This window comes from Photinus pyralis, unplaced genomic scaffold (assembly GCF_008802855.1).
Source record: "Photinus pyralis isolate 1611_PpyrPB1 unplaced genomic scaffold, Ppyr1.3 Ppyr1.4_LG8, whole genome shotgun sequence".
NCBI classification, from domain to species: Eukaryota; Metazoa; Arthropoda; class Insecta; order Coleoptera; family Lampyridae; genus Photinus; species Photinus pyralis.
The window spans coordinates 24,801,458-24,825,706 of NW_022170819.1; the positions used below are offsets into that span (position 1 = coordinate 24,801,458).

Sequence of the window (24,249 nt, forward strand, 5' to 3'; positions counted from 1 at the left end):
TAATCGTCAAAATTTTTCGTGTTTGATATGCCAGAGCTATAAGCTACTGAATGCAAAAAGAACGAACTAAGTATTTAGAAAACTATAGGAGTAGTCCTGTAAATTTAACTATAGTAAATAGGCTGAAGTAGTGATACTCTATTTCATAATAAAATAACGTTACAACAAATCAAAATCATAAACGAAGGTCTCGAGTGCATTTTAGTTAAACCTGACCTCGCAGCTGATCAAGTGATAGGTACGATTGCAGCTAAAGAAACCACGGAACTAGAAAAGAAATCATCCCCCAAGTAATCGACATAGACTAAATAAACCCCTAAAAAGGATCTAAAAAAGCGGCAGAGCACCTCGGCGGCATTGGATTTTCAATAGGTTTGTTACATGTGGTATGCAGGCTGATTCAAATTCGAGGGCCGAATCTCGGGAACTGTAAGAGATGGATAGGTAGAATAAATTTGGCAAAGTTCTGTGTTTTGATGCTTAACAAAATGTAGTTTTGAAATTGCAAAAATTCCAACTACTTTCGGAGATATCCGGAAAAACGCGAAATCTATTTTGCGAAATCGTTTTAATTTTTACTGAACTTATTTAAAAAGATATTAGAAATAAATGACACATAATATGGCCAATTTTTTCTCTCTACTCTTAAATTTTAAATTTGATGTTGCATCTCCAGGGTCAACAATCATCAACTTTGTTTTTTCTTATGAAAGTAATTTTCACTTTTTGTCATTTGATGTAGAATTTTTTTCTAATTTCAAAAATGTGAACATTACTATCTTTTAATAAGAAATAGCGCTAATAATTCGTAAAAACGCAAGAAACTAAGTACGAGTACGTACACTGCCCAAGGCAATGTTTTCTGGGCAAAAAAGAAGATATTTTAACGATATTAAAAAAAAATTGTGAATTTTGAAATCAGAAAACAATTCTCTATCAAATTACACAAAAAGCAAAAATTTCCTTCATAAGAAAAAATAAAGTGGCCATAATAATGTACTATTTATTTTGAAAAATAGCGAGCTTGTTTAGGCATCATCTAGCTACTTTTTCATGAAAAAAAATCAAACCAACGGATTTAATTTCTTTGAGAAAATTAACCATTTCTGTCGAAATGTCGAAAAAAAACCTCAAACGGCGATATGTGAAACTAACAAAACTTCAAATATTATAATATTTGTAGCCGAAGAATAACTGTTTTCAATTAACCCAAGTTAAAATCGGCTCAGTCGTTTCGAAGATACAGGGTGTTCTTTACGGAAACCTATAAATACCCCCCACCACTTCATTTTTAGATATACAGGAAAAATTGTCAAACAAAAAAGGTTCAGATTATCGTCGTCTTCAAAGACCGGACATTTTTTTGTTAGGTTAATATAGTGGAATTCACAGAACAATCACTTTTTTAGATTCCAGATTTGCAGTTACGCCCCCTAGCGGCCATTTCAGAAACTTAAAAATATTTTCCAGGTTTTTCTTTAGTAATAACTTTTTTTTACCGCAAGCCTCTACGATGGACAGGTTCCCAGATACAGTACCTCGTATTCTTATTTGGCCACCCTGTACAAGTTACACACTGCGCATGAAAGTACCTCGTTTAATATCGTAAATGTTAAATCCTGAAACTTTACGGTTAAACCTTAAAACTTGAACTACTATAACTACTATCCGGGACTCCCAAAAACTCTTATCAGAGTATCTCTTTAGGCCTTAAAAATACGCTATATCCTCTTGATTTTTTTGAGAGGTTCACAACAAAACTTCATTAGAGAAAATTGTTCTCTGTTAAACCCCCCGATTTTTATAAAGGTTTAAGAAATAAGGTTTGTTTGTGGAAACTTTTCATTAGAATACCACGAAAAATGCACTCCAACCCTCTCCCATTCGTTCGACTCTGATTTATTTCACACAAGACCTATTAATTTTTAGCACATTCTTGCAAATTTGTTTCTAAAAAGGTATCTTTAAATTTTACTGTGGCCGGCCGGCCAGCTGGATGGTAGCAAATGCGGCACCGTAGAAGAACGCTTGTAGAAAGACCGGGAGTGCACAATTGTACATGTGCCTACAGGGGCCACGTAATTTAGGTACAACTTTAGGGACGAGTGTGGAGTCCGCGACATCTGGGCGTCATCACCGAGCGTGTTATACTAACCTGGAGTTTTAAGTGTTTTACCATCTTCTACAGTTTTCGTGCGTTTTTAAAGTAGTTCCGTCGGAAAGATCTTGTAAACGCGCACAACTCCTGCGTGGCGGAATTTTAGTTTTTTTCTCTAGGGGCGAAATCAACCACCTTTTGCAAGGCGCGCGTCATCGAGGGGTACTTTGGGCGCTCAAAAGTTTCTTAGACCTTTAACCGCGGTGTCTCTTTCTCGTGTCGTCAATAGAAGCCCGAGTTGTGAGAGGCACCCAAAAATGTAGTACTATTTTGTGACAGGTCTTTACCACCAAAATGCGATCTTACTGATGATGGAGTCAAAACTTCAAACCCGAATTGCAGGTGAAAGGGAAATCGGAGGTGGGTGCCGGAAAGGCAATATGGTAACACCCGACGAGATGTTACTAATGGTGGAGTCAAAACTGCAGACGCGAATGGCGGGTGAACGGGCCGTTGGAAATGGGTACCGACAAAGTGAATGCGGTTTCCCCCAATCCCAATAAATCCTTGCTGAGAGTGGAGTCCGCTTTATTGGGAAACCCCAAGGGCATTCCGTTTTAAAGAAAATTAGAATCTCTTTGCTGACAGCATCCTTGTGTTTCTAACCTCCTGGAGTTTACCTTTTCCACGCAGCATTGAATATCCGAGAGTTGGATATTCAATGCACGCAGTAACTAATCCTCTGATTACAGCTAATTAGACGTTACGAGCCCTAATTCCAGATACAACAAGAGCCGCCCCTTCAACGTCCCGTACCTACGTAAAAATAAAATAAGTTATTGCTTAATCAGAAATGCTTAAATCTCTTCCGTTTTTGACCTCTTATGAGCCTACTGAAATATACCCGTTTACTTATGCTGTGTTCCTTGCAGTATTTTATTTTCTTTGTCTCTTATCTTCTGAAATTGAAGTACAACGTCACTTAAGATGAGATGAGCACGTGTCGATTTTTTTATCTTCGTGTGCGACAGTTACGTAACAGTTGCATTATACTAACGAAATTTTCTGTAATATTCAGTCTATAAAAAGTAAATCAAATAAATAGAAAAAGTGATACTACGTGAACTTTTAACCTTTAGTCGACTAATCACCAATAGTAATTATTTTGACAAATGCGGATAGCACCCTTGGCATTGCGACTAGGTATGATCTGGAGCCCCGCATCTATAGCGTTTAATATTACATTGTTCGCCAATTATTAACCTTGCGTAATAATGCAAATAAATAACTGTCAACAATTCTTTGCTCATACAAAATACAAAGTTGTGGAAACATTGTATTTAGGATCAAAGGTCAAAGTAATTATCTCCAGACTTTTTGGATGGAAAAAGGTCTCTAAAATACAAACATGATAAGAGATTATTCCCACCAAAATAACTCATTAAATATCATCGTTTGACTGTTACATCACAATATACTCTATAAATACATGCAAAGTGATGTTTTGAAGATAGTAGCCGAGGAATCGAAAATGAAGGTACACATTTTGAGTTTGGTGTTCGTTTGGTGTATCCTTCAGGTGAGTCAGCTACAGCACATTTCCTCCAGTCACTAATGAAGGATGCATTAGGTACTTTCTGTAAGATATCCGGAAGAACTAATCGAAGATTATATTCGCGAGTGCTTGGAAGAACTGAAACTGGAAAATGAGGTCTTGGATGTATATTTTGACGACATATTCAGAGTCGTCAATTTGGACGATAGGGGAGACAAACTAGTTGGATGCTTAGTTAAAAGATGCAACTATTACAGATCAGATGGAAAGTACAATAAGGAAGTTATGATTAAAGACATCGTCAAATGGATGAAGTTTTTGGTTAAGCGTGAAGTGGAAAATTACGAAGCATTGGCGGAGAAGCTACATGGAAACTGTGGTAACATGAATGGAAAGGATCGAGTTGAAAAGCTTATAAACTGGAATAATTGTTTGGCCGAAGAGATTGAATTATTAAATAAATGATTCTTGTGTTTTTCCTTATATAATATGATTCAGTAGAAATAAACTTACTTGCAAGGCCGACAAAGCTTTTTAAAAACAATTCCGCAAAAAAGTTACCAACTCAAACCATTTAGATTTCTTCGGTGTATGAAACGATACGCAACTGGGTATAATAAATATGCTTTATTATGCAGTATATATGCAGCATAATCTCAGGGCGAGGTTCAGCAACGCTGTTCTTCCACCTAAACCCTGAATTAAATAACAAATAACAACAAAAATGTTGCTTATTACTAACTAAAACTATCATTCTGTGATTCTAAATAATATTTTACTATGCATCCAATCCAAATCAAAAATCTAATAATAAAATTAATACAAAAAAAAATAAAGTGAACGGAGTTTACGAAACTATAACAACTTAAGCTATAGAATTAGTTTCAAATATAAATATGCTCAAATAAGAATATGCTCGTCCATTAACATATTACGAATTTTGACTTTAAACGTTTTCTGAGAACTATTTACTAACTCGGTTGACAAACAGTTGTAATAACGATACACATTATATGAAGAAGACCTTTGAAATAAAGCAGTAGAATGGAGGGGGGAGAAATGTTTCCACGAAATCTTGTATCAATGTTGTGCACGTCAGTTCTAAATGTAATGGTATTATATAAGTACGGAGGGCTTTTATAAATAATAATTTTATGAAAAAGACAGAACAGTTGCAGTTCCCTACGGTGATGCATAGAAAGCCAGTTGGCATCTTTTAACTTGTGGCTAATATGTTCGTATTTACGTATTCCATAGATAAAACATAGACGTCATGAATTTTGTACTCTCTGTATTCTAGTAGAGTAAGTTTATCTATGGATGGGTGATAAACAGGAACACAATAATTAAACTGAGGCAACACAAATGCTTCACAAAGTCTTATTCTAGTTTTAATGGTGAGAAAAGATCTTTGCCCGTAAAGTATCAGTCGAATTTTCAAACACGATGATTAAGGTTAATTATAGCTTATAGATAAAGAATAGTAAGCATCTTACTCTATGATCAAAGGTGGCTAGTACTTAGGGTTGATTCTCACTTGTGCTTCCCTCAGCTCGCTGACGCGACGCGATGTCGCGCTATAAAATGCCCTTCCTGCGCACTGAACCTCTCCTTTCTTACCCTGTGTCTTCTTGTCTTTCACGGACTCTCTCGCAAGCTTCTCCCTCACCTTCCCCACACCCAATTTCATTTATTGAACCTTGTTTACGGATCATAATGGAGTTACTTTCGCTACTGATTTGAAAGTCAGTCCCTTTGTTCTTGCTTCACTTAATCTAAGTCCTGGGACTAACTTACTTATTTAGATTTCCTTCTGTTGAGACATAGGAACCACAGGAATTGAAGCCATACATACTCCTAAGTTTATCTCTCTTATTTTTCCTTTCCCTCTCCCAGTTTTCCTACTCATTTTACGAACTCTTTCCAGTCATACTCACCAACTCTAAAAAGATACATGGAAAAAGGTATAATTTAAAATAAGTATTGGTCAAGAACCAGAATGTATATCTGAAGGTAACCGAAACCTATTGACATATTTTTGACATCTAGTTGTGTACTGCCACATTTCCGTCATTCACTCATTGGACAATCCCCCCGACAAGAAAATTTCAGCTTTAAGTCCCTTCACTGAAAGACAAGACCCATTGATTTAGCTCATAGAATAGAAAAATGTAGGCAACACATTGTTTTCACTATTTTGCATAAAACGTACGTCACCTGTTACTCTACAGACATCTCCTACCTACTTTTGTAATGGTAGCTCATAATTTGAATTTAATTTTTTCGGAATTTTTAACTTCGTAGATTATTTAAGGGTGGTAATTTATTGCTGTAGGTTTAATAACAGGAAAGTGCTAATGGTAATTTCAACACTTGAGTTAATTTAGATCTATGCAAAAGTCGAGGCTTGAATCTGAAGGTTATCCATCATATTTTTGTTCTGAGTATTTAAATTTTATAGAATATTGTTCTAATAATGACTTCCGGAAATCGTCGGCTCCAAGATGTCTTAGATAAGAAGAGTAATCGTACCTTATAGTATGTAAAATGAGTAAGTTTCGATTTCGGATTAGCCCTTAATTAACGCACGCCATCAGTTTATATATCTTTGCCGTTCTAATACATAATAATTGTGGTAGAAGGCATGTGGGTAGCCAGTTTTGTCACCGCCGGTGGTCAACTAACAAGGACGCTCTATGTTAAAGGAATTTTAAATGGAAATACATGCACCAAAAAGAGATATCAATAGGTAAGTCATGCTTTGGCGCGGTTCGGGAAACGTCACTGCCTTGCGTTTTTAAATGGATGCGCCACAATAGATATAGCTGGAAACAACACCATAATTGTAAAATGATAGTGTTATTAGTAGGTACCTCTTAAGAGGCTTACAGCAGATGGCGCTGATTGCGTTAGGACCTATTATCTGGTGGCCCATATTATGTGCATAGCCCATATTCGGACCAGTTCCTCTAACCTCTGGGCAAATTGGAACTGTTGGTTTGGTATTGCATGTAAAAAAATGGATCGATTTCATTACTGATTTTGTAGGTAATATATTCAAAACTGGATTTGGAGTAAAGTTTTTCTAGCATGCAAGTTACAAAAGAAGGTTTTGAAGTCATTTTTCAGAGATATAGTAATTTCCAGTACAGTACATACGTCACAATGAAATTTAGGTTAGGGCTAGCCGTGAGACTGACAGAAAATGTTCGCTAAAAAAGGAATTTACAAGTTCAAAATAGAAAATTCAATAATTTTAATTTAGAGAGGGGTAGTAAACCCCTTCGATTGCAGAAAAACCTCGCACCTCGCGTTGACACTATCGAAAATGTCAAGAGTATTTTTAGTCTTAACTTTTACAATATCTTGGTAAATTAACTTGGAACGAAACCTGCATTTGACACATCCTGTTTCAAGAATCAAATATAAACAGAAACCGCAGGCCGAACTTTTAGATTCAGTCCCAGAAATTATCTTTAATGAGTACCGCTAGCATTCTTGGCGGCTACCACATTCATAGCGTGGGTACAGTACACTATTGACCCTGGATAATAATAATAATAAATAATAGTATCTACAATTTTCAGGCAATCGTTTCAGTTATCCTCTGCTCCTACAAAACCTAAAGTTGTGAAAACTTTGTACCTTGTAGGAGCAAATGTCAAGTACAATTATCTTTTCGGAGAGGGAAAGGCTTCCAAAACACAAAGGTGATAAGAGATTATTCTTACCAAATATCTCATTAAAATTTATGGTTTGAATGTTACATCACAAAACTCTATAAATACACGCAAAGTGTTGTTTTGAAGGTAGTAACCGAGCCATCGAAAATGAAAGCGCACGTTTTGAGTTTGGTGTTCGTTTGGTGTATCGTTCAGGTGAGTCGGCTACAAACCATTTTTTCGGGTCCCTAATGAACGATGCTTTAGGTACTTTCTGTAAAATTTCCTGAAGAACTAATCGACGATTATATTCACGAGTGCTTGGAAGAACACAAGCTCGACAAAAAGGTATTGGATGGGTACTTTGACGACTCATTCAGAGTCGTCAATTTAGACGACAATGGACTCAAACTAACTGAGTGCATAATTGAGAAGAGTAAGTACTACGGACCCGATGGAAAATTTAATAAGGAGGTTATGATTAAAAATACCGCAAATTGGGCGAAGTTTTTGATTAAACATGAAGTTGAAGATTACGAAGCATTGGCGGCGAAGCTTCACGGAAACTGTGAAAAAGTGAATGGAAAGGATCGAGTCGAACAGCTTATAAACTGGAATAACTGTTTGGCCGGGGAAATTGAATTGTTAAACAAATGATTCTGGAGATTCTACATAATTGTTTGTTTTATTAAAATTTTATTAAGGTGAAAGTTTCTTTGCTCCTTTTTCTTTCATTCAAATCCGTTTCATTCATTTCCCCCCCCCCCCTACTTCACGGCCTTCTGTTTTCATTCTCATCATTTTCTGCGGATATTGGACTTATATCCCTCACTCACTTCCACTAACCTCTTGTGCCCAGTCGCATCCCTCCCCTTTCTTTGTTTTAACAAATCTAGTAAGATAGTAAGCTTTTCTACAGAAGTACTCTTTCCTCTGCTCCGTATTTCCCCAAGAGCTTCCGAGCTTGAATTCCCTTCATACCATAAAACTTACATTTCCTTAGTGATAAGTTGGGTTTTAAGTCAATAATTCTTTGAAGGGAGATGCACCAAGCAATCATTACCTTCTTGCGACACCTCGAAGTATAGTGTTAATCTTGAAATGCTGAGCCTTTATTTTTCATATTGTATATTAGCATACATTTTAAACCAAAAAATCATCAGTTCGAAATTGATTGAAAGGATTTAAGTGCTTCACGATTCCATGACATAAAATACTGAACCATGATATAGACCATGACATAATCTCTCATTGCGATATATATCTGTTGTGTTGTAAATAATCACGTGCGTCATATATTATTTTGAATGAGTTACAAAAATAAAATGTTACACCATGGACAACAATGTCCTTTTAAAAGTCATACAGATCAGTTAACTTGAGTCTAGACTGGGGAGTGAAGATTCAACACAATGGGTGGAGTAAGACAACCTTATTATGAAACAATACATTGGGTCTCGGTATAAGAAGGTTTGGGCCTTTTATTAATCAATCCATATAATATAATAGAATATAATATAATATAATATAATATAATATAATATAATATAATATAATATAATATAATATAATATAATATAATATAATATAATATAATATAATATAATATAATAGTCGATCAATTGGCATTGGTGTATCATTCCATATTTGAAGAACTTTGATCTAAAACAAAGTGTTTTCGAAGACTCTCACTAATTGCTCGTTGGGGATAAGATTATTCATTTTTTGGTACGGGATAATTTTGAGTTTTTTCAAAGATTATTTCCAATTATTTTGTGGAACAGGTCGAATGTTCTACAGAACTTCTTCGTTTTTATATGTTTAATCCCATAAAATGTATTTGTGTTGAGTAGTAGACATTATAAAGCAGCAGGGCAAAGGGATGCTAGCTTTATTATACGTAAGTCAATCTGCCTGTCTGTCTGTGAATACGGCAACTGGAAAGCACTTGGACAGATTCGGTTGACCTATATGTCACATTTAACAAGCCTATTGAGTGAGCCAAATGAGTCAAATCCATTGACTCCATGGGGTCAGATCGTTCTGTCGCTTTTCTAGATCTGCTTTTCACGCGGTTTTAGATTGTAGAATAAACACAATTCCATTAGGAGTACTCGACGCAAAGACAAACGAGAAAAATGCAACTCTTAATTTCTTTTATTACCTACCAAAGCACAATACAATGTTCTTCGAAAAACCACAACACGTCAAGCGTAGATTGTCACAAAAGCTACGATCGATCACCTACTTCAGTCTTACCAATTACTCCAAAAATTTCATGTACCAATGTACAAATTTTACTGGAAACCCATAATAGGGTGTTTTTAAGTAACCTTATGAGACACTTACTAACCTCCGAAGCACCCTCTGCACAATCTTCCTCTTCAAAGGGTCTTCAGATGATTTTAAATAAACACACCGTATCCTATATTTCTGATTTAAAAAATATTTAAAGGTCATCGTGGGAATGTTTGATGAGCGCCTTAGCAGTAGAGTCCTTAAAGAATTCGTGCAGACTTCAGGAGATCTTTAAAAAGTCTCTAAAACAGCCTTCATTATTTTTGTAATTTTCGGAAGAGCATTTAATTAGCTTTTAAGAACAAATTTTTTGAACAATTTCTTAAGAACTCGGGAAGAATCTCTGAATGGACTTAGTCCTTTGAGGAAGTATAAAATAACAATATATTCTTATTTTATTTATTATTATTCAGAAATAATTTCAAAAATGTCCGGGTGTAGAACAAAGCAGGTAGGTACATTTCTAGGTATAAATTTGGAAATAGGTAGTAATTTCGATAGAATGAAGTTCACCAGGTTAATGTTGGTAAAATGAGATTTTGATGAGAATTTTGCAGGTCGGCAATGTAGAAACTCATCTATTACGTGGCGTTAGGCAATATCAATTCGATGTTAGTTACGAACTGCGTACGTAGTAAGTAATATCCAGGTAAATACAACGTAAAAGGTAATCCAAAAGAAAGAACGATGAGAACTTAAGAGAAAATTGTAAGAGAAACTTTACGTATTAAGGAAAATACTGCGTCATACATGTACCTACCTAGTACTGATTATGTGCAAATACAAATCCTGCAAATGGAGCACAACCGCAGACATCAAAAAGAAGAAGAGAAACCACTCTACAGAAATATGGTGGCCACTAAACCAAAAGCCTTTGTCTGACGGCATAATCTTCACTGGGCTAGAAACTGCAACTCATTGGCAAGATAAAATTTAAGAAGGGATAAAATCATGGAAAACATTTGCACGACCTCGGCTGGCGAAGCAAAGAACGACTGTAATCAAAAATCCATAACACTCGAATGACTTCTAGTGGCGAAAATAAAGAACTAAGGTAATAAGAAATCTACTACAAGACTGACTTACATCTCTAAACGGGTTTACAAACGAAATACCTAGCTGGGGTTAAAATTTAAATTCAGAGAGAGAACAAACAGAAGGAATTTTGTGCTATCTAATGCAAAATAACTTTTATTTTCAGTACAAAAATAAAATTTGTAATCCAGAAATACCGCTAACGGCAAAAGTCACAAACGTAGTAGTCTTTTTCCGCCCCTGAACATTGTTCATGAGCCCATAGAAAGCACTTCTGGCACCGTATCCACAGTTCTCCTTTTTGATTTTCGGAAAAGTGTATGTCGCAAAACATGCACGCAGCATCTTCATCGTCAGGAAGGTTTTGGCCAATGTTTTCCAAGTCGCTGTCTTCGTCCTCTGGGATGAATTGTTCATTTTATGTTTCGGCCTCGTCACTTTCCGATTCTTCTTGCCTCTTCGCTCTTTTCTTTGAATTGTTAGAGTTTACTCTAGACTTTGGCAATTGCGGGGGCTTAACACATGGTCGTTTGGGCGTCTTCTGGATTGATTGCCCATTTTGTTCGTGTTGACTGCCTCTAAGGCATTTAACATTTTCGTAGAATCCCATTTCTTTCTTACATTCTTCGCTACGTACTTAGATTTTTGACGCGGCATAATATCTGAAAAAAGGTTTCAATTTCAGACTCTGGTCCTAATATGGGCCCTGGCCCATATTTAGACCTCACGAGGGGCCCATATTAACCACATTGTACGTTGTGGAAGAAACTGACGTAAGTTTTTTTGAGGTAACATAAACGCGAAATCGTTTGAACAGAAGGAAGATACATTCTAAAACAATAAGCGCATGCAGCGATCGTAATCAAAATAGATGTTAAAACTTCTAGAATCTCTTAGTAAACGACTCACCTAGAAAATAATGATAATCTTGAAACACTCACGAGAGCACTGCGCCACAATAGATATAGCTGGAAACAACACCATAATTGTAAAATGATAGTGTTATTAGTAGGTACCTCTTAAGGGGCTTACAGCAGATGGCGCTGATTGCGTTAGGACCTATTATCTGGTGGCCCATATTATGTGCATAGCCCATATTCGGACCAGTTCCTCTAACCTCTGGGCAAATTGGAACTGTTGGTATTGCATGTATTTGAGTGAACTCATTAAACTGGAATTGTTAGAAGAAAAAGCTGTCTATTTAAAGTTGTTTTTAATTTTACTAATGAAAAATGTCCAAATAAACGAGTTCAATGTGAATAGTACCGAGCGGTGCAAAAAGAATGAACACTTTAATAATTTCTATATTTTTCTACGCAATCTTTATTTTTTTATATATACAGAATTACTTGAAATGGAACGGTAAGATTAATTAGTTGTAGTCTCGAGCGCCACCAGGAGTCACTAGCAAAAAAAAATTGATCTCGATAGTTAGTCAAAAAGTCATAGTGAAAGCTGTAAATAACAAAAATGGATCGATTTCATTACTGATTTTGTAGGTAATATATTCAAAACTGGATTTGGAGTAAAGTTTTTCTAGCATGCAAGTTACAAAAGAAGGTTTTGAAGTCATTTTTCAGAGATATAGTAATTTCCAGTACAGTACATACGTCACAATGAAATTTAGGTTAGGGCTAGCCGTGAGACTGACAGAAAATGTTCGCTAAAAAAGGAATTTACAAGTTCAAAATAGAAAATTCAATAATTTTAATTTAGAGAGGGGTAGTAAACCCCTTCGATTGCAGAAAAACCTCGCACCTCGCGTTGACACTATCGAAAATGTCAAGAGTATTCTTAGTCTTAACTTTTACAATATCTTAGTAAATTAACTTGGAACGAAACCTGCATTTGACACATCCTGTTTCAAGAATCAAATATAAACAGAAACCGCAGGCCGAACTTTTAGATTCAGTCCCAGAAATTATCTTTAATGAGTACCGCTAGCATTCTTGGCGGCTACCACATTCATAGCGTGGGTACAGTACACTATTGACCCTGGATAATAATAATAATAAATAATAGTATCTACAATTTTCAGGCAATCGTTTCAGTTATCCTCTGCTCCTACAAAACCTAAAGTTGTGAAAACTTTGTACCTTGTAGGAGCAAATGTCAAGTACAATTATCTTTTCGGAGAGGGAAAGGCTTCCAAAACACAAAGGTGATAAGAGATTATTCTTACCAAATATCTCATTAAAATTTATGGTTTGAATGTTACATCACAAAACTCTATAAATACACGCAAAGTGTTGTTTTGAAGGTAGTAACCGAGCCATCGAAAATGAAAGCGCACGTTTTGAGTTTGGTGTTCGTTTGGTGTATCGTTCAGGTGAGTCGGCTACAAACCATTTTTTCGGGTCCCTAATGAACGATGCTTTAGGTACTTTCTGTAAAATTTCCTGAAGAACTAATCGACGATTATATTCACGAGTGCTTGGAAGAACACAAGCTCGACAAAAAGGTATTGGATGGGTACTTTGACGACTCATTCAGAGTCGTCAATTTAGACGACAATGGACTCAAACTAACTGAGTGCATAATTGAGAAGAGTAAGTACTACGGACCCGATGGAAAATTTAATAAGGAGGTTATGATTAAAAATACCGCAAATTGGGCGAAGTTTTTGATTAAACATGAAGTTGAAGATTACGAAGCATTGGCGGCGAAGCTTCACGGAAACTGTGAAAAAGTGAATGGAAAGGATCGAGTCGAACAGCTTATAAACTGGAATAACTGTTTGGCCGGGGAAATTGAATTGTTAAACAAATGATTCTGGAGATTCTACATAATTGTTTGTTTTATTAAAATTTTATTAAGGTGAAAGTTTCTTTGCTCCTTTTTCTTTCATTCAAATCCGTTTCATTCATTTCCCCCCCCCCCCTACTTCACGGCCTTCTGTTTTCATTCTCATCATTTTCTGCGGATATTGGACTTATATCCCTCACTCACTTCCACTAACCTCTTGTGCCCAGTCGCATCCCTCCCCTTTCTTTGTTTTAACAAATCTAGTAAGATAGTAAGCTTTTCTACAGAAGTACTCTTTCCTCTGCTCCGTATTTCCCCAAGAGCTTCCGAGCTTGAATTCCCTTCATACCATAAAACTTACATTTCCTTAGTGATAAGTTGGGTTTTAAGTCAATAATTCTTTGAAGGGAGATGCACCAAGCAATCATTACCTTCTTGCGACACCTCGAAGTATAGTGTTAATCTTGAAATGCTGAGCCTTTATTTTTCATATTGTATATTAGCATACATTTTAAACCAAAAAATCATCAGTTCGAAATTGATTGAAAGGATTTAAGTGCTTCACGATTCCATGACATAAAATACTGAACCATGATATAGACCATGACATAATCTCTCATTGCGATATATATCTGTTGTGTTGTAAATAATCACGTGCGTCATATATTATTTTGAATGAGTTACAAAAATAAAATGTTACACCATGGACAACAATGTCCTTTTAAAAGTCATACAGATCAGTTAACTTGAGTCTAGACTGGGGAGTGAAGATTCAACACAATGGGTGGAGTAAGACAACCTTATTATGAAACAATACATTGGGTCTCGGGTATAAGAAGGTTTGGGCCTTTTATTAATCAATCCATATAATATAATATAATATAAAATAATATAATATAATATAATATAATATAATATAATATAATATAATATAATATAATATAATATAATATAATATAATATAATATAATATAATATAATATAATATAATATAATATAATATAATATAATATAATATAATATAATATAATATAATAGTCGATCAATTGGCATTGGTGTATCATTCCGTATTTGAAGAACTTTGATCTAAAACAAAGTGTTTTCGAAGACTCTCACTAATTGCTCGTTGGGGATAAGATTATTCATTTTTTTGGCACGGGATAATTTTGAGTTTTTTCAAAGATTATTTCCAATTCTTTTGTGGAACAGGTCGAATGTTCTACAGAACTTCTTCGTTTTTATATGTTTAATCCCATAAAATGTATTTGTGTTGAGTAGTAGACATTATAAAGCAGCAGGGCAAAGGGATACTAGCTTTATTATACGGAAGTCAATCTGCCTGTCTGTCTGTGAATACGGCAACTGGAAAGCACTTGGATTCGGTTGACCTATATGTCACATTTAACAAGCCTATTGAGTGAGCCAAATGAGTCAAATCCATTGACTCCGTGGGGTCAGATCGTTCTGTCGCTTTTCTAGATCTGCTTTTCACGCGGTTTTAGATTGTAGAATAAACACAATTCCATTAGGAGTACTCGACGCAGACAAACGAGAAAAATGCAACTCTTAATTTCTTTTATTACCTACCAAAGCACAATACAATGTTCTTCGAAAAACCACAACACGTCAAGCGTAGATTGTCACAAAAGCTACGATCGATCACCTACTTCTTACCAATTACTCCAAAAATTTCATGTACCAATGTACAGATTTTACTGGAAACCCATAATAGGGTGTTTTTAAGTAACCTTATGAGACACTTACTAACCTCCGAAGCACCCTCTGCACAATCTTCCTCTTCAAAGGGTCTTCAGATGATTTTAAATAAACACACCGTATCCTATATTTCTGATTTAAAAAATATTTAAAGGTCATCGTGGGAATGTTTGATGAGCGCCTTAGCAGTAGAGTCCTTAAAGAATTCGTGCAGACTTCAGGAGATCTTTAAAAAGTCTCTAAAACAGCCTTCATTATTTTTGTAATTTTCGGAAGAGCATTTAATTAGCTTTTAAGAACAAATTTTTTGAACAATTTCTTAAGAACTCGGGAAGAATCTCTGAATGGACTTAGTCCTTTGAGGAAGTATAAAATAACAATATATTCTTATTTTATTTATTATTATTCAGAAATAATTTCAAAAATGTCCGGGTGTAGAACAAAGCAGGTAGGTACATTTCTAGGTATAAATTTGGAAATAGGTAGTAATTTCGATAGAATGAAGTTCACCAGGTTAATGTTGGTAAAATGAGATTTTGATGAGAATTTTGCAGGTCGGCAATGTAGAAACTCATCTATTACGTGGCGTTAGGCAATATCAATTCGATGTTAGTTACGAACTGCGTACGTAGTAAGTAATATCCAGGTAAATACAACGTAAAAGGTAATCCAAAAGAAAGAACGATGAGAACTTAAGAGAAAATTGTAAGAGAAACTTTACGTATTAAGGAAAATACTGCGTCATACATGTACCTACCTAGTACTGATTATGTGCAAATACAAATCCTGCAAATGGAGCACAACCGCAGACATCAAAAAGAAGAAGAGAAACCACTCTACAGAAATATGGTGGCCACTAAACCAAAAGCCTTTGTCTGACGGCATAATCTTCACTGGGCTAGAAACTGCAACTCATTGGCAAGATAAAATTTAAGAAGGGATAAAATCATGGAAAACATTTGCACGACCTCGACTGGCGAAGCAAAGAACGACCGTAATCAAAAATCCATAACACTCGAATGACTTCTAGTGGCGAAAATAAAGAACTAAGGTAATAAGAAATCTACTACAAGACTGACTTACATCTCTAAACGGGTTTACAAACGAAATACCTAGCTGGGGTTAAAATTTAAATTCAGAGAGAGAACAAACAGAAGGAATTTTGTGCTATCTAATGCAAAATAACTTTTATTTTCAGTACAAAAATAAAATTTGTAATCCAGAAATACCGCTAACGGCAAAAGTCACAAACGTAGTAGTCTTTTTCCGCCCCTGAACATTGTTCATGAGCCCATAGAAAGCACTTCTGGCACCGTATCCACAGTTCTCCTTTTTGATTTTCGGAAAAGTGTATGTCGCAAAACATGCACGCAGCATCTTCATCGTCAGGAAGGTTTTGGCCAATGTTTTCCAAGTCGCTGTCTTCGTCCTCTGGGATGAATTGTTCATTTTATGTTTCGGCCTCGTCACTTTCCGATTCTTCTTGCCTCTTCGCTCTTTTCTTTGAATTGTTAGAGTTTACTCTAGACTTTGGCAATTGCGGGGGCTTAACACATGGTCGTTTGGGCGTCTTCTGGATTGATTGCCCATTTTGTTCGTGTTGACTGCCTCTAAGGCATTTAACATTTTCGTAGAATCCCATTTCTTTCTTACATTCTTCGCTACGTACTTAGATTTTTGACGCGGCATAATATCTGAAAAAAGGTTTCAATTTCAGACTCTGGTCCTAATATGGGCCCTGGCCCATATTTAGACCTCACGAGGGGCCCATATTAACCACATTGTACGTTGTGGAAGAAACTGACGTAAGTTTTTTTGAGGTAACATAAACGCGAAATCGTTTGAACAGAAGGAAGATACATTCTAAAACAATAAGCGCATGCAGCGATCGTAATCAAAATAGATGTTAAAACTTCTAGAATCTCTTAGTAAACGACTCACCTAGAAAATAATGATAATCTTGAAACACTCACGAGAGCACTGCGCCACAATAGATATAGCTGGAAACAACACCATAATTGTAAAATGATAGTGTTATTAGTAGGTACCTCTTAAGGGGCTTACAGCAGATGGCGCTGATTGCGTTAGGACCTATTATCTGGTGGCCCATATTATGTGCATAGCCCATATTCGGACCAGTTCCTCTAACCTCTGGGCAAATTGGAACTGTTGGTATTGCATGTATTTGAGTGAACTCATTAAACTGGAATTGTTAGAAGAAAAAGCTGTCTATTTAAAGTTGTTTTTAATTTTACTAATGAAAAATGTCCAAATAAACGAGTTCAATGTGAATAGTACCGAGCGGTGCAAAAAGAATGATCACTTTAATAATTCCTATATTTTTCTACGTAATCTTTATTTTTATATATATACAGAATTACTTGAAATGGAACGGTAAGATTAATTAGTTGTAGTCTCGAGCGCCACCAGGAGTCACTAGCAAAAAAAAAATTGATCTCGCTAGTTAGTCAAAAATTCATAGTGAAAGCTGTAAATCAAAAAAATGGATCGATTTCATTACTGATTTTGTAGGTAATATATTCAAAACTGGATTTGGAGTAAAGTTTTGCTAGCAAGCAAGTTATAAAAGAAAGTTTTGAAGTCATTTTTCAGAGAAATAGAAATTTCCAGTACAGTGCATACGTCACAGTGAAATTTAGGTTAGGGCTAGGCGTGGAACAGACAGAAAATGTTCGCTAAAAAAGGAATTTACAAGTTCAAAATAGAAAATTCAATCATCTTAATTTAGAGAGGGATAGTAAACCCCTTCGATTGCAGAAAAACCTCGCACCTCGCGTTGACACTATCGAAAGTGTCAAGAGTATTCTTAATCTTAGCTTTTACAATATCTTGGTGCATAGAATGTAAATTAACTTGGAACGAAACCTGCATTTGACACGTCCTGTTTCAAGAATCAAATATAAACAGAATCCGCAGGCCGAACTTTTAGATTCAGTCGCAGAAATTATCTTTAATGAGTACCGCTAGCATTCTTGGCGGTTACCACCTTCATAGCGTGGAACAGTACACTATTGACCCTGGATAATAATAATAATAATAAATAATAGTATAACACTCCTACCATTTTCAGGCAATCATTTCAGTTATCCTCTGCTCCTACAAAACCTAAAGTTGTGAAAACTTTGTAGTTTGTGGGAGCAAATGTCAAGTACAATTATCTTTTCGGAGAGGGAAAGGCTTCCAAAACACAAAGGTGATAAGAGATTATTCTTACCAAATATCTCATTAAAATTTATCGTTTGAATGTTACATCACAAAACTCTATAAATACACGCAAAGTGATGTTTTGAAGGTAGTAACCGAGCCATCGAAAATGAAAGCGCACGTTTTGAGTTTGGTGTTCGTTTGGTGTATCGTTCAGGTGAGTCGGCTACAAACCATTTTTTCGGGTCCCTAATGAACGATGCTTTAGGTACTTTCTGTAAAATTTCCTGAAGAACTAATCGACGATTATATTCACGAGTGCTTGGAAGAACACAAGCTCGACAAAAAGGTATTGGATGGGTACTTTGACGACTCATTCAGAGTCGTCAATTTAGACGATAATGGACTCAAACTAACTGGGTGCATAGTTGAGAAGAGTAACTACTACGGACCCGATGGAAAATTTAATAAGGACGTTATGACTAAAGATATCGAAAAATGGGCCAAGTTTTTGATTAAACATGAAGTGGAAGATTACGAAGCATTGGCGGCGAAGCTTCAAGGAAACTGTGAAAAAGTGAATGGAAAAGATCGAGTCGAACAGCTTATAAACTGGAATAACTGTTTGGCTGGGGAATTTGAATTGTTAAAAAAATAATTATGGAGATTCTACTTAATTGTTTGTTTTATTAAAATTTTATTAATATGTTGAAGAAGAAATAAAAACCTACAAAGCTCTTTGAAATCAATTCTACAAAGAAGCAACTCAAACCATTTCCATTTTACTCAAGCGCCTGATTGATACCTTTACTTTGAGCCATCGCTACACGTAATTCACCAGTCGAAGGTGAAAGTTTCTTTGCTCCTTTTTCTTTCATTCAAATCCGTTTCATTCATTTATCCCCCGTACTTCACGGCCTTCTCTTTTCATTCTCATCATTTTCTGCGGATATTGACTTATATCCCTCACTCACTTCCACTAACCTCTTGTGCCCAGTCGCATCCCTCCCCTTTCTTTGTTTTAACAAATCTAGTAAGATAGTAAACTTTTCTACAGAAGTACTCTTTCCTCTGCTCCGTATTTCCCCAAGAGCTTCCGAGCTTGAATTGCCTTCATACGATAAAATCTTACATTTCCTTAGTGATAAGTTGGGTTTTAAGTCAATAATTCTTTGAAGGGAGCTGCACCCAGCAATCATTACCTTCTTGCGACACCTCGAAGTATAGTGTTAATCTTGAAATGCTGAGCCTTTATTTTTAATATTGTATGATTTAGCATACATTTTAAACCAAAAAATCATCAGTTCGAAATTGATTGAAAGGTACGGTAAGTACCCTGAGGGACATCAAGGGATTTAAGTGCTTCACGATTCCGTAACATAAAATACTGAACCATGACATAATCTCTCATTGCGATATATATCTGTTGTGTTGTAAATAATCACGTGCGTCATATATTATTTTGAATGAGTTACAAAGATAAAATGTTACACCATGGACAACAATGTCCTTTTAAAGGTCATACAGATCAGTTAACTTTAGTCTACACTGGGGAGTGAAGATTCAACACAATGGGTGGACAACCTTATTATGAAACAATACATTGGGTCGCGGTATACGAAGGTTTGGGCCTTTTAATAATCAATCCATAGTCGATCAATTGGCATTGGTGTATCATTCCGTATTTGAAGAACTTTCCTTTAAAACAAAGTGTTTTCGAAGACTCATTAATTGCTCGTTGGGGATAAGATTATTGATTATTGATACGGGATAATGTTGTGCTTTTTCAAAGATTTCAAATTCTTTTGTGGAACAGGTCAAATGTTCTACAGAACTTCCTCGTTTTTATATTTTTAATCCCAGAAAATATGTTCGTGTTCACTAGTAGACATTATAAAGCGGCAGGGCAAAGGGATGTTAGCTTTATTATAGGGGAGTCGATCTGTCTGTCTGTCTGTGTCCACGGCAACTGGAAAGCACTTGGACCGATTCGGTTGACCTATATGCCACATTTAACAGCCCTATTGATTGAGTCAACTGAGTCAAATCCATTGACTCCGTGGGGTCAAATCGTTCTGTCGCTTTTCTAGATCTGCTTTTCACACGGTTTTAGATTGTAGAATAAACACAGCTTAATTAGGAGTGCTCTACGCAATGACAAACGACAAAAATGCAACTCTTAATTCCTTTTATTAACCTACCAAAACACAATACAATGTTCTTTGAAACACCACAACACGTCAAGCGTAGAATGTCACAAAAGCTACGATCGATCAGCTACTTCTTACCAATTTCTCCAAAGTTTTCATGAACTCTGTATAATTTCTACAGATTTTACTGGAAACCCATAATAGAGTGTTTTTAAGGAACCTTATGAGACACTTACTAACCTCCGAAGCACTCTCTGCATAATTTTCCTCTTCAAAATACCTATTTCAGGAGATCTTCAAAAACCTCTCTAAAGCAGCCTTTAGTATTTTTGTAATTTTCGGAAGAGCATTTAATTAGCTTTGAAGAATTTTGGTAAAAGTTACGGTTTACCACCTTACATTTTACCCCAAATCCACTAGATCTCATACCGGGATTGAACATGTCCAATAGAAATTAAAATGCCTTTCTTTGAATTTTCAAAAACTTATCTTAGAATCGTGATTTTCAATGTTGAAAACCCTCGACATCAAATTTCGTCGAACTAGAAATTTTTAAAACGAGCATTTAATCCCTTTAAAGGTATGATGGAAATCGTCAACATATAAAATGTAAGCCACAACAACTCTCGTTCTTCTACAGGATTCGATAGCAAAAGACCTAGGAAGGAGAAATCGATCAATATTGTTGAAATGCAGAAAGATACTTTGCGTGCCCTCTAGTGGCAGAATAATGAACTTCGAAGTGAACGAATTCACACAAAAAATATCGATAGCGTTAATAGTATCTGAAACGTATATTTAAATGCCGAAAATGTTAAAGCAGGTTGAAAGCAGAGAAAAAAGCGTTACACGGCGAGGAAACCAGTGAGTAACTGGAACGTATCCTCATAACTCCCATTTTTGGGAAAGGGCGGTCGTACCATGGTTCTAAGTTCCGCAGTTCTTTCTTGAAAATTATCATCAAGCGTTGGTGAAAGCGTGCTACTGGTGAGTATACCCTACAGTATACGAAGATTCAATTACCTTTTTCCAAACACTGTTACGAGAGTGTTAGAGTAATAGAGAAGGAACTATCCAGTCCTCCTTTGTCGAGGGGGGATTCCGTACTGCCCAAAACTTACGTAGTACTGGAGGGTATGGGTGCCGCGTGCTATAGAATACCCCCAGTATACGAAGATTCATTACCTTTTTCTAAACACTGCTATGAGAGTATTCTTCCTTCAAGGGTAATAGAGAAAGAACTATCCAGTCCTCCTTTGCCGAGGGTACGGTTGGGGGATTACTGCGCCAGAAAGAGATAACAATAGGTAAGGCAGGTTTGTCACTGGCTTGACGCTTTTAAGTGGATGTTGTCCATTCCTTCGCAAACATGTCTTTCCTGTTGTTATCAGTGATAAACAAAGCTGACCATAAATATCTAATTTCTGTAAGCTTAGAATGGGGTTGTCGGATGTAAAAATTCTCAACGTGACTCGTTTTTTATTTTATTATTTTTTTTATTATTTATTTTATAATTACACTGTTATTGTTATTACTATAATTGCTTAATTTATCTTTTCAATTTCTGTCACCAGGCAGTTATTCCACTTTTTCATGTGTTCCACTTGGTCGGCATCCTTTACTTCGTCACATTTTTCGTAGAATTTTTCGGCCAGCGCTTCATAGTCCGTCCCTTCTTTTTTAACGACAAATTTAAGCAACTTTACAAGATCCTTAATTATCTCTTCTTTATTTAACCCACCATCAGGAGAGTAATACTTCCTCTTTTCAAATGTACACTTCATTAGCTTATTTCCCATTTCGTCCAAGTCATGCATTCTAAATTTATCATCTAAGTATTTCGAAAGCACCTCCTTATCGACGTTGTGTTCTTTCAAGCATTCGTGGGCAGCATTGTCCATCAGTTCGTCGGGGAACTCCACAGAAAGTACCTAGGAAATTGTTCAAGTTGACCAGCCGTTTGAAGAAAGTTGTGTATGGATCTTACCTGCACGATACACAAAAGGAGCACAAAACACAATGAGGTAGTTTTCATTTCCGGTGGTACAGTTACTAATAACATCAAAAAGTTTCGTTTTGTCTATTTATACACTTTTGTTGTGTAACAATCACGCTGTCATCCGTTGGGTTTTTGGAAATCTTTACAAATATTTTGTAATTCTATGTAATAATACTGCAGATAGTGGTTATCGCCGCTGACCTATTCAAAATAGAGCAAAGTGTTGGTACTTTTCAACCGTTTATCACAATGTTTACTCCCATGTGGTCATAATTCATTTACAGTACACAAACAACACTTGCATATCAAAACAAACCACCCAATGTATCACCGTCACCCATGTATCGACAACAAGTGGCAATACTACAACAAAATGTTCTTAAATTACCTTTATTTTTATAGTTTGGAGAAATGTGCAATTTTCAAATAGTGTTTCTTGGAAACGCCGGTAATATTTTCGTCTCCCGGTGAAATTTTACAGGTCTCTTTCAGGACTAAGTTATTAAAAGTCCTTACTGTTCATTAAAAAAAAGCACTGGTTTTGGTACCTAGCAGTAAATAGCGTCTCCCGCCAAAGACTAGTGGAGAAAAACTTCTGAAAAACCATTTTAGGTGAAAGTTTCCGATTAAATCCATTGCATTAAAGACACACCTTATACTTTCTCGTCTTCAAGTCTAAAGGGTGGATGAATGAATATCGTTTTCGTCCGTTAATTGATAAATAGGATAAGTATCCTATGGGTTATCCATAAATTCATCTGAGAAAAAGAGAAATTTTCGGTACGGATGCGATAGTCTTGTTTCATATGTAAAGAATATGGCTCCAACAACGTGTTTGAGTTGAAAAACACGGTTTCGTAGTAATCAGAGGGTGACAAATTAAACTTTTTATTGATTCAACGTATTCTACACACTTGTCACTATCAAACAGATAAAATTATTACTTCATAAACAAAGCCTCTAGCAGTATTGTTACTAGGTAATGCATTATTCTACAGAAACGCTTACATCTTATCTATTTCGTCAAGAACGCAATTACTCCAGTGTCTAATCCGCTCGATGTGATCGTCGTCCGCATTCCCTTCATCACACTTTTTGTAAACTTCCTCGGCCATCTTCTCAGAATCGCCTTTCCCCAGGAGACGGATAGTATTGATAATGTCCTTCATAAGCATTATCTTGTTCATCTTACCATCGGCAGAAATAAGATCACCCTTTTTAATTCCACACTCTAGCAGCTTCTTTCCATCTTCGTCCACATGGACCATCCTGAATTTTTCATCGAACATTTTGGATAAAACAGATTTATCGAGCTTTAATTCGTCCATGCACTCGCGCATGTAGTCCTCTATTAGTTCATCGGGAAACTCCGAGGACGTCACCTAATCAGTACAATGACTAGGCAGCTACTCGGAAGTAGTCAACTCACCTGAACGACGCACCAAATGAACACAAAACACAGAATATTGGCCTTCATGTTGCAAAACTCAATTGCTAATAAGTCATAGATCCATTTTATACTTATTTATACTGCTTCTGAACCACCAACACTAGCCAATGGTTCATAGGGTCGCTGTTGTAAAAAATTACCTATAGAACGATTGATTAATTATCGATTATTTGCAACAAAGACGGCTGTTTAAGGTGGCCATTAGAATCTTACAACTTAATTAAAATCGGTTTTGTTAATCCTACATTGTTGCAGATTTTTGGGCTGTTTTGTGAGCTCCCAAAAAATTCCAGTGTCATTCATCTTGGCAGACATTATTATAGCACTTTTACGATAAAACCAATTTAACATGTTTGACCTAGCCAAAAGGTCACGA

The 24,249-nt window shown here is 36.0% G+C and overlaps 6 protein-coding genes across 6 annotated transcripts; 4 read left to right on the top strand and 2 right to left on the bottom strand.

The window, feature by feature from the left end:
- Nucleotides 1-3,535: 3,535 nt before the first annotated feature.
- LOC116178864 lies at nucleotides 3,536-4,178 on the top strand. Its single transcript, XM_031498495.1, has 2 exons — nucleotides 3,536-3,677; nucleotides 3,729-4,178. The coding sequence occupies exons 1-2, from the start codon at nucleotides 3,588-3,590 to the stop codon at nucleotides 4,116-4,118; spliced, it is 480 nt and encodes a 159-aa protein (XP_031354355.1). The 5' UTR covers nucleotides 3,536-3,587; the 3' UTR covers nucleotides 4,119-4,178.
- A 3,202-nt stretch (nucleotides 4,179-7,380) lies between these two features.
- On the top strand, nucleotides 7,381-8,025 carry LOC116179361. The gene is made up of 2 exons (XM_031499145.1): nucleotides 7,381-7,531; nucleotides 7,583-8,025. Exons 1-2 carry the CDS (start codon nucleotides 7,484-7,486, stop codon nucleotides 7,970-7,972), a joined length of 438 nt encoding a protein of 145 aa, XP_031355005.1. The 5' UTR covers nucleotides 7,381-7,483; the 3' UTR covers nucleotides 7,973-8,025.
- Nucleotides 8,026-12,826: 4,801 nt separating this feature from the next.
- LOC116179363 lies at nucleotides 12,827-13,471 on the top strand. The gene is made up of 2 exons (XM_031499147.1): nucleotides 12,827-12,977; nucleotides 13,029-13,471. The coding sequence occupies exons 1-2, from the start codon at nucleotides 12,930-12,932 to the stop codon at nucleotides 13,416-13,418; spliced, it is 438 nt and encodes a 145-aa protein (XP_031355007.1). The 5' UTR covers nucleotides 12,827-12,929; the 3' UTR covers nucleotides 13,419-13,471.
- A 4,861-nt stretch (nucleotides 13,472-18,332) lies between these two features.
- LOC116179105 lies at nucleotides 18,333-19,012 on the top strand. The gene is made up of 2 exons (XM_031498817.1): nucleotides 18,333-18,491; nucleotides 18,543-19,012. Exons 1-2 carry the CDS (start codon nucleotides 18,444-18,446, stop codon nucleotides 18,930-18,932), a joined length of 438 nt encoding a protein of 145 aa, XP_031354677.1. The 5' UTR covers nucleotides 18,333-18,443; the 3' UTR covers nucleotides 18,933-19,012.
- A 2,899-nt stretch (nucleotides 19,013-21,911) lies between these two features.
- LOC116179139 lies at nucleotides 21,912-22,734 on the bottom strand. Its single transcript, XM_031498855.1, has 2 exons — nucleotides 22,412-22,734; nucleotides 21,912-22,355 (listed from the first exon to the last, which is right to left on the bottom strand). Exons 1-2 carry the CDS (start codon nucleotides 22,484-22,486, stop codon nucleotides 21,969-21,971), a joined length of 462 nt encoding a protein of 153 aa, XP_031354715.1. The 5' UTR covers nucleotides 22,487-22,734; the 3' UTR covers nucleotides 21,912-21,968.
- Nucleotides 22,735-23,295: 561 nt separating this feature from the next.
- Nucleotides 23,296-23,973, bottom strand: LOC116179140. Its single transcript, XM_031498856.1, has 2 exons — nucleotides 23,853-23,973; nucleotides 23,296-23,805 (listed from the first exon to the last, which is right to left on the bottom strand). The coding sequence occupies exons 1-2, from the start codon at nucleotides 23,898-23,900 to the stop codon at nucleotides 23,428-23,430; spliced, it is 426 nt and encodes a 141-aa protein (XP_031354716.1). The 5' UTR covers nucleotides 23,901-23,973; the 3' UTR covers nucleotides 23,296-23,427.
- Between the last annotated feature and the right edge of the window lie 276 nt (nucleotides 23,974-24,249).

Bases quoted from the DNA above. Each gene is read 5' to 3' on its own strand.
- LOC116179140 (XM_031498856.1), bottom strand. From the start codon at position 23,900: ATGAAGGCCAATATTCTGTGTTTTGTGTTCATTTGGTGCGTCGTTCAG. The intron at 23,806-23,852 runs GTGAGTTGACTA...TGTACTGATTAG, and splicing joins TCATTTGGTGCGTCGTTCAG to GTGACGTCCTCGGAGTTTCC.
- LOC116179139 (XM_031498855.1), bottom strand. From the start codon at position 22,486: ATGTTATTAGTAACTGTACCACCGGAAATGAAAACTACCTCATTGTGT. The intron at 22,356-22,411 runs GTAAGATCCATA...ACAATTTCCTAG, and splicing joins TCCTTTTGTGTATCGTGCAG to GTACTTTCTGTGGAGTTCCC.
- LOC116179105 (XM_031498817.1), top strand. From the start codon at position 18,444: ATGAAAGCGCACGTTTTGAGTTTGGTGTTCGTTTGGTGTATCGTTCAG. The intron at 18,492-18,542 runs GTGAGTCGGCTA...ACGATGCTTTAG, and splicing joins TCGTTTGGTGTATCGTTCAG to GTACTTTCTGTAAAATTTCC.
- LOC116178864 (XM_031498495.1), top strand. From the start codon at position 3,588: ATGCAAAGTGATGTTTTGAAGATAGTAGCCGAGGAATCGAAAATGAAG. The intron at 3,678-3,728 runs GTGAGTCAGCTA...AGGATGCATTAG, and splicing joins TCGTTTGGTGTATCCTTCAG to GTACTTTCTGTAAGATATCC.
- LOC116179361 (XM_031499145.1), top strand. From the start codon at position 7,484: ATGAAAGCGCACGTTTTGAGTTTGGTGTTCGTTTGGTGTATCGTTCAG. The intron at 7,532-7,582 runs GTGAGTCGGCTA...ACGATGCTTTAG, and splicing joins TCGTTTGGTGTATCGTTCAG to GTACTTTCTGTAAAATTTCC.
- LOC116179363 (XM_031499147.1), top strand. From the start codon at position 12,930: ATGAAAGCGCACGTTTTGAGTTTGGTGTTCGTTTGGTGTATCGTTCAG. The intron at 12,978-13,028 runs GTGAGTCGGCTA...ACGATGCTTTAG, and splicing joins TCGTTTGGTGTATCGTTCAG to GTACTTTCTGTAAAATTTCC.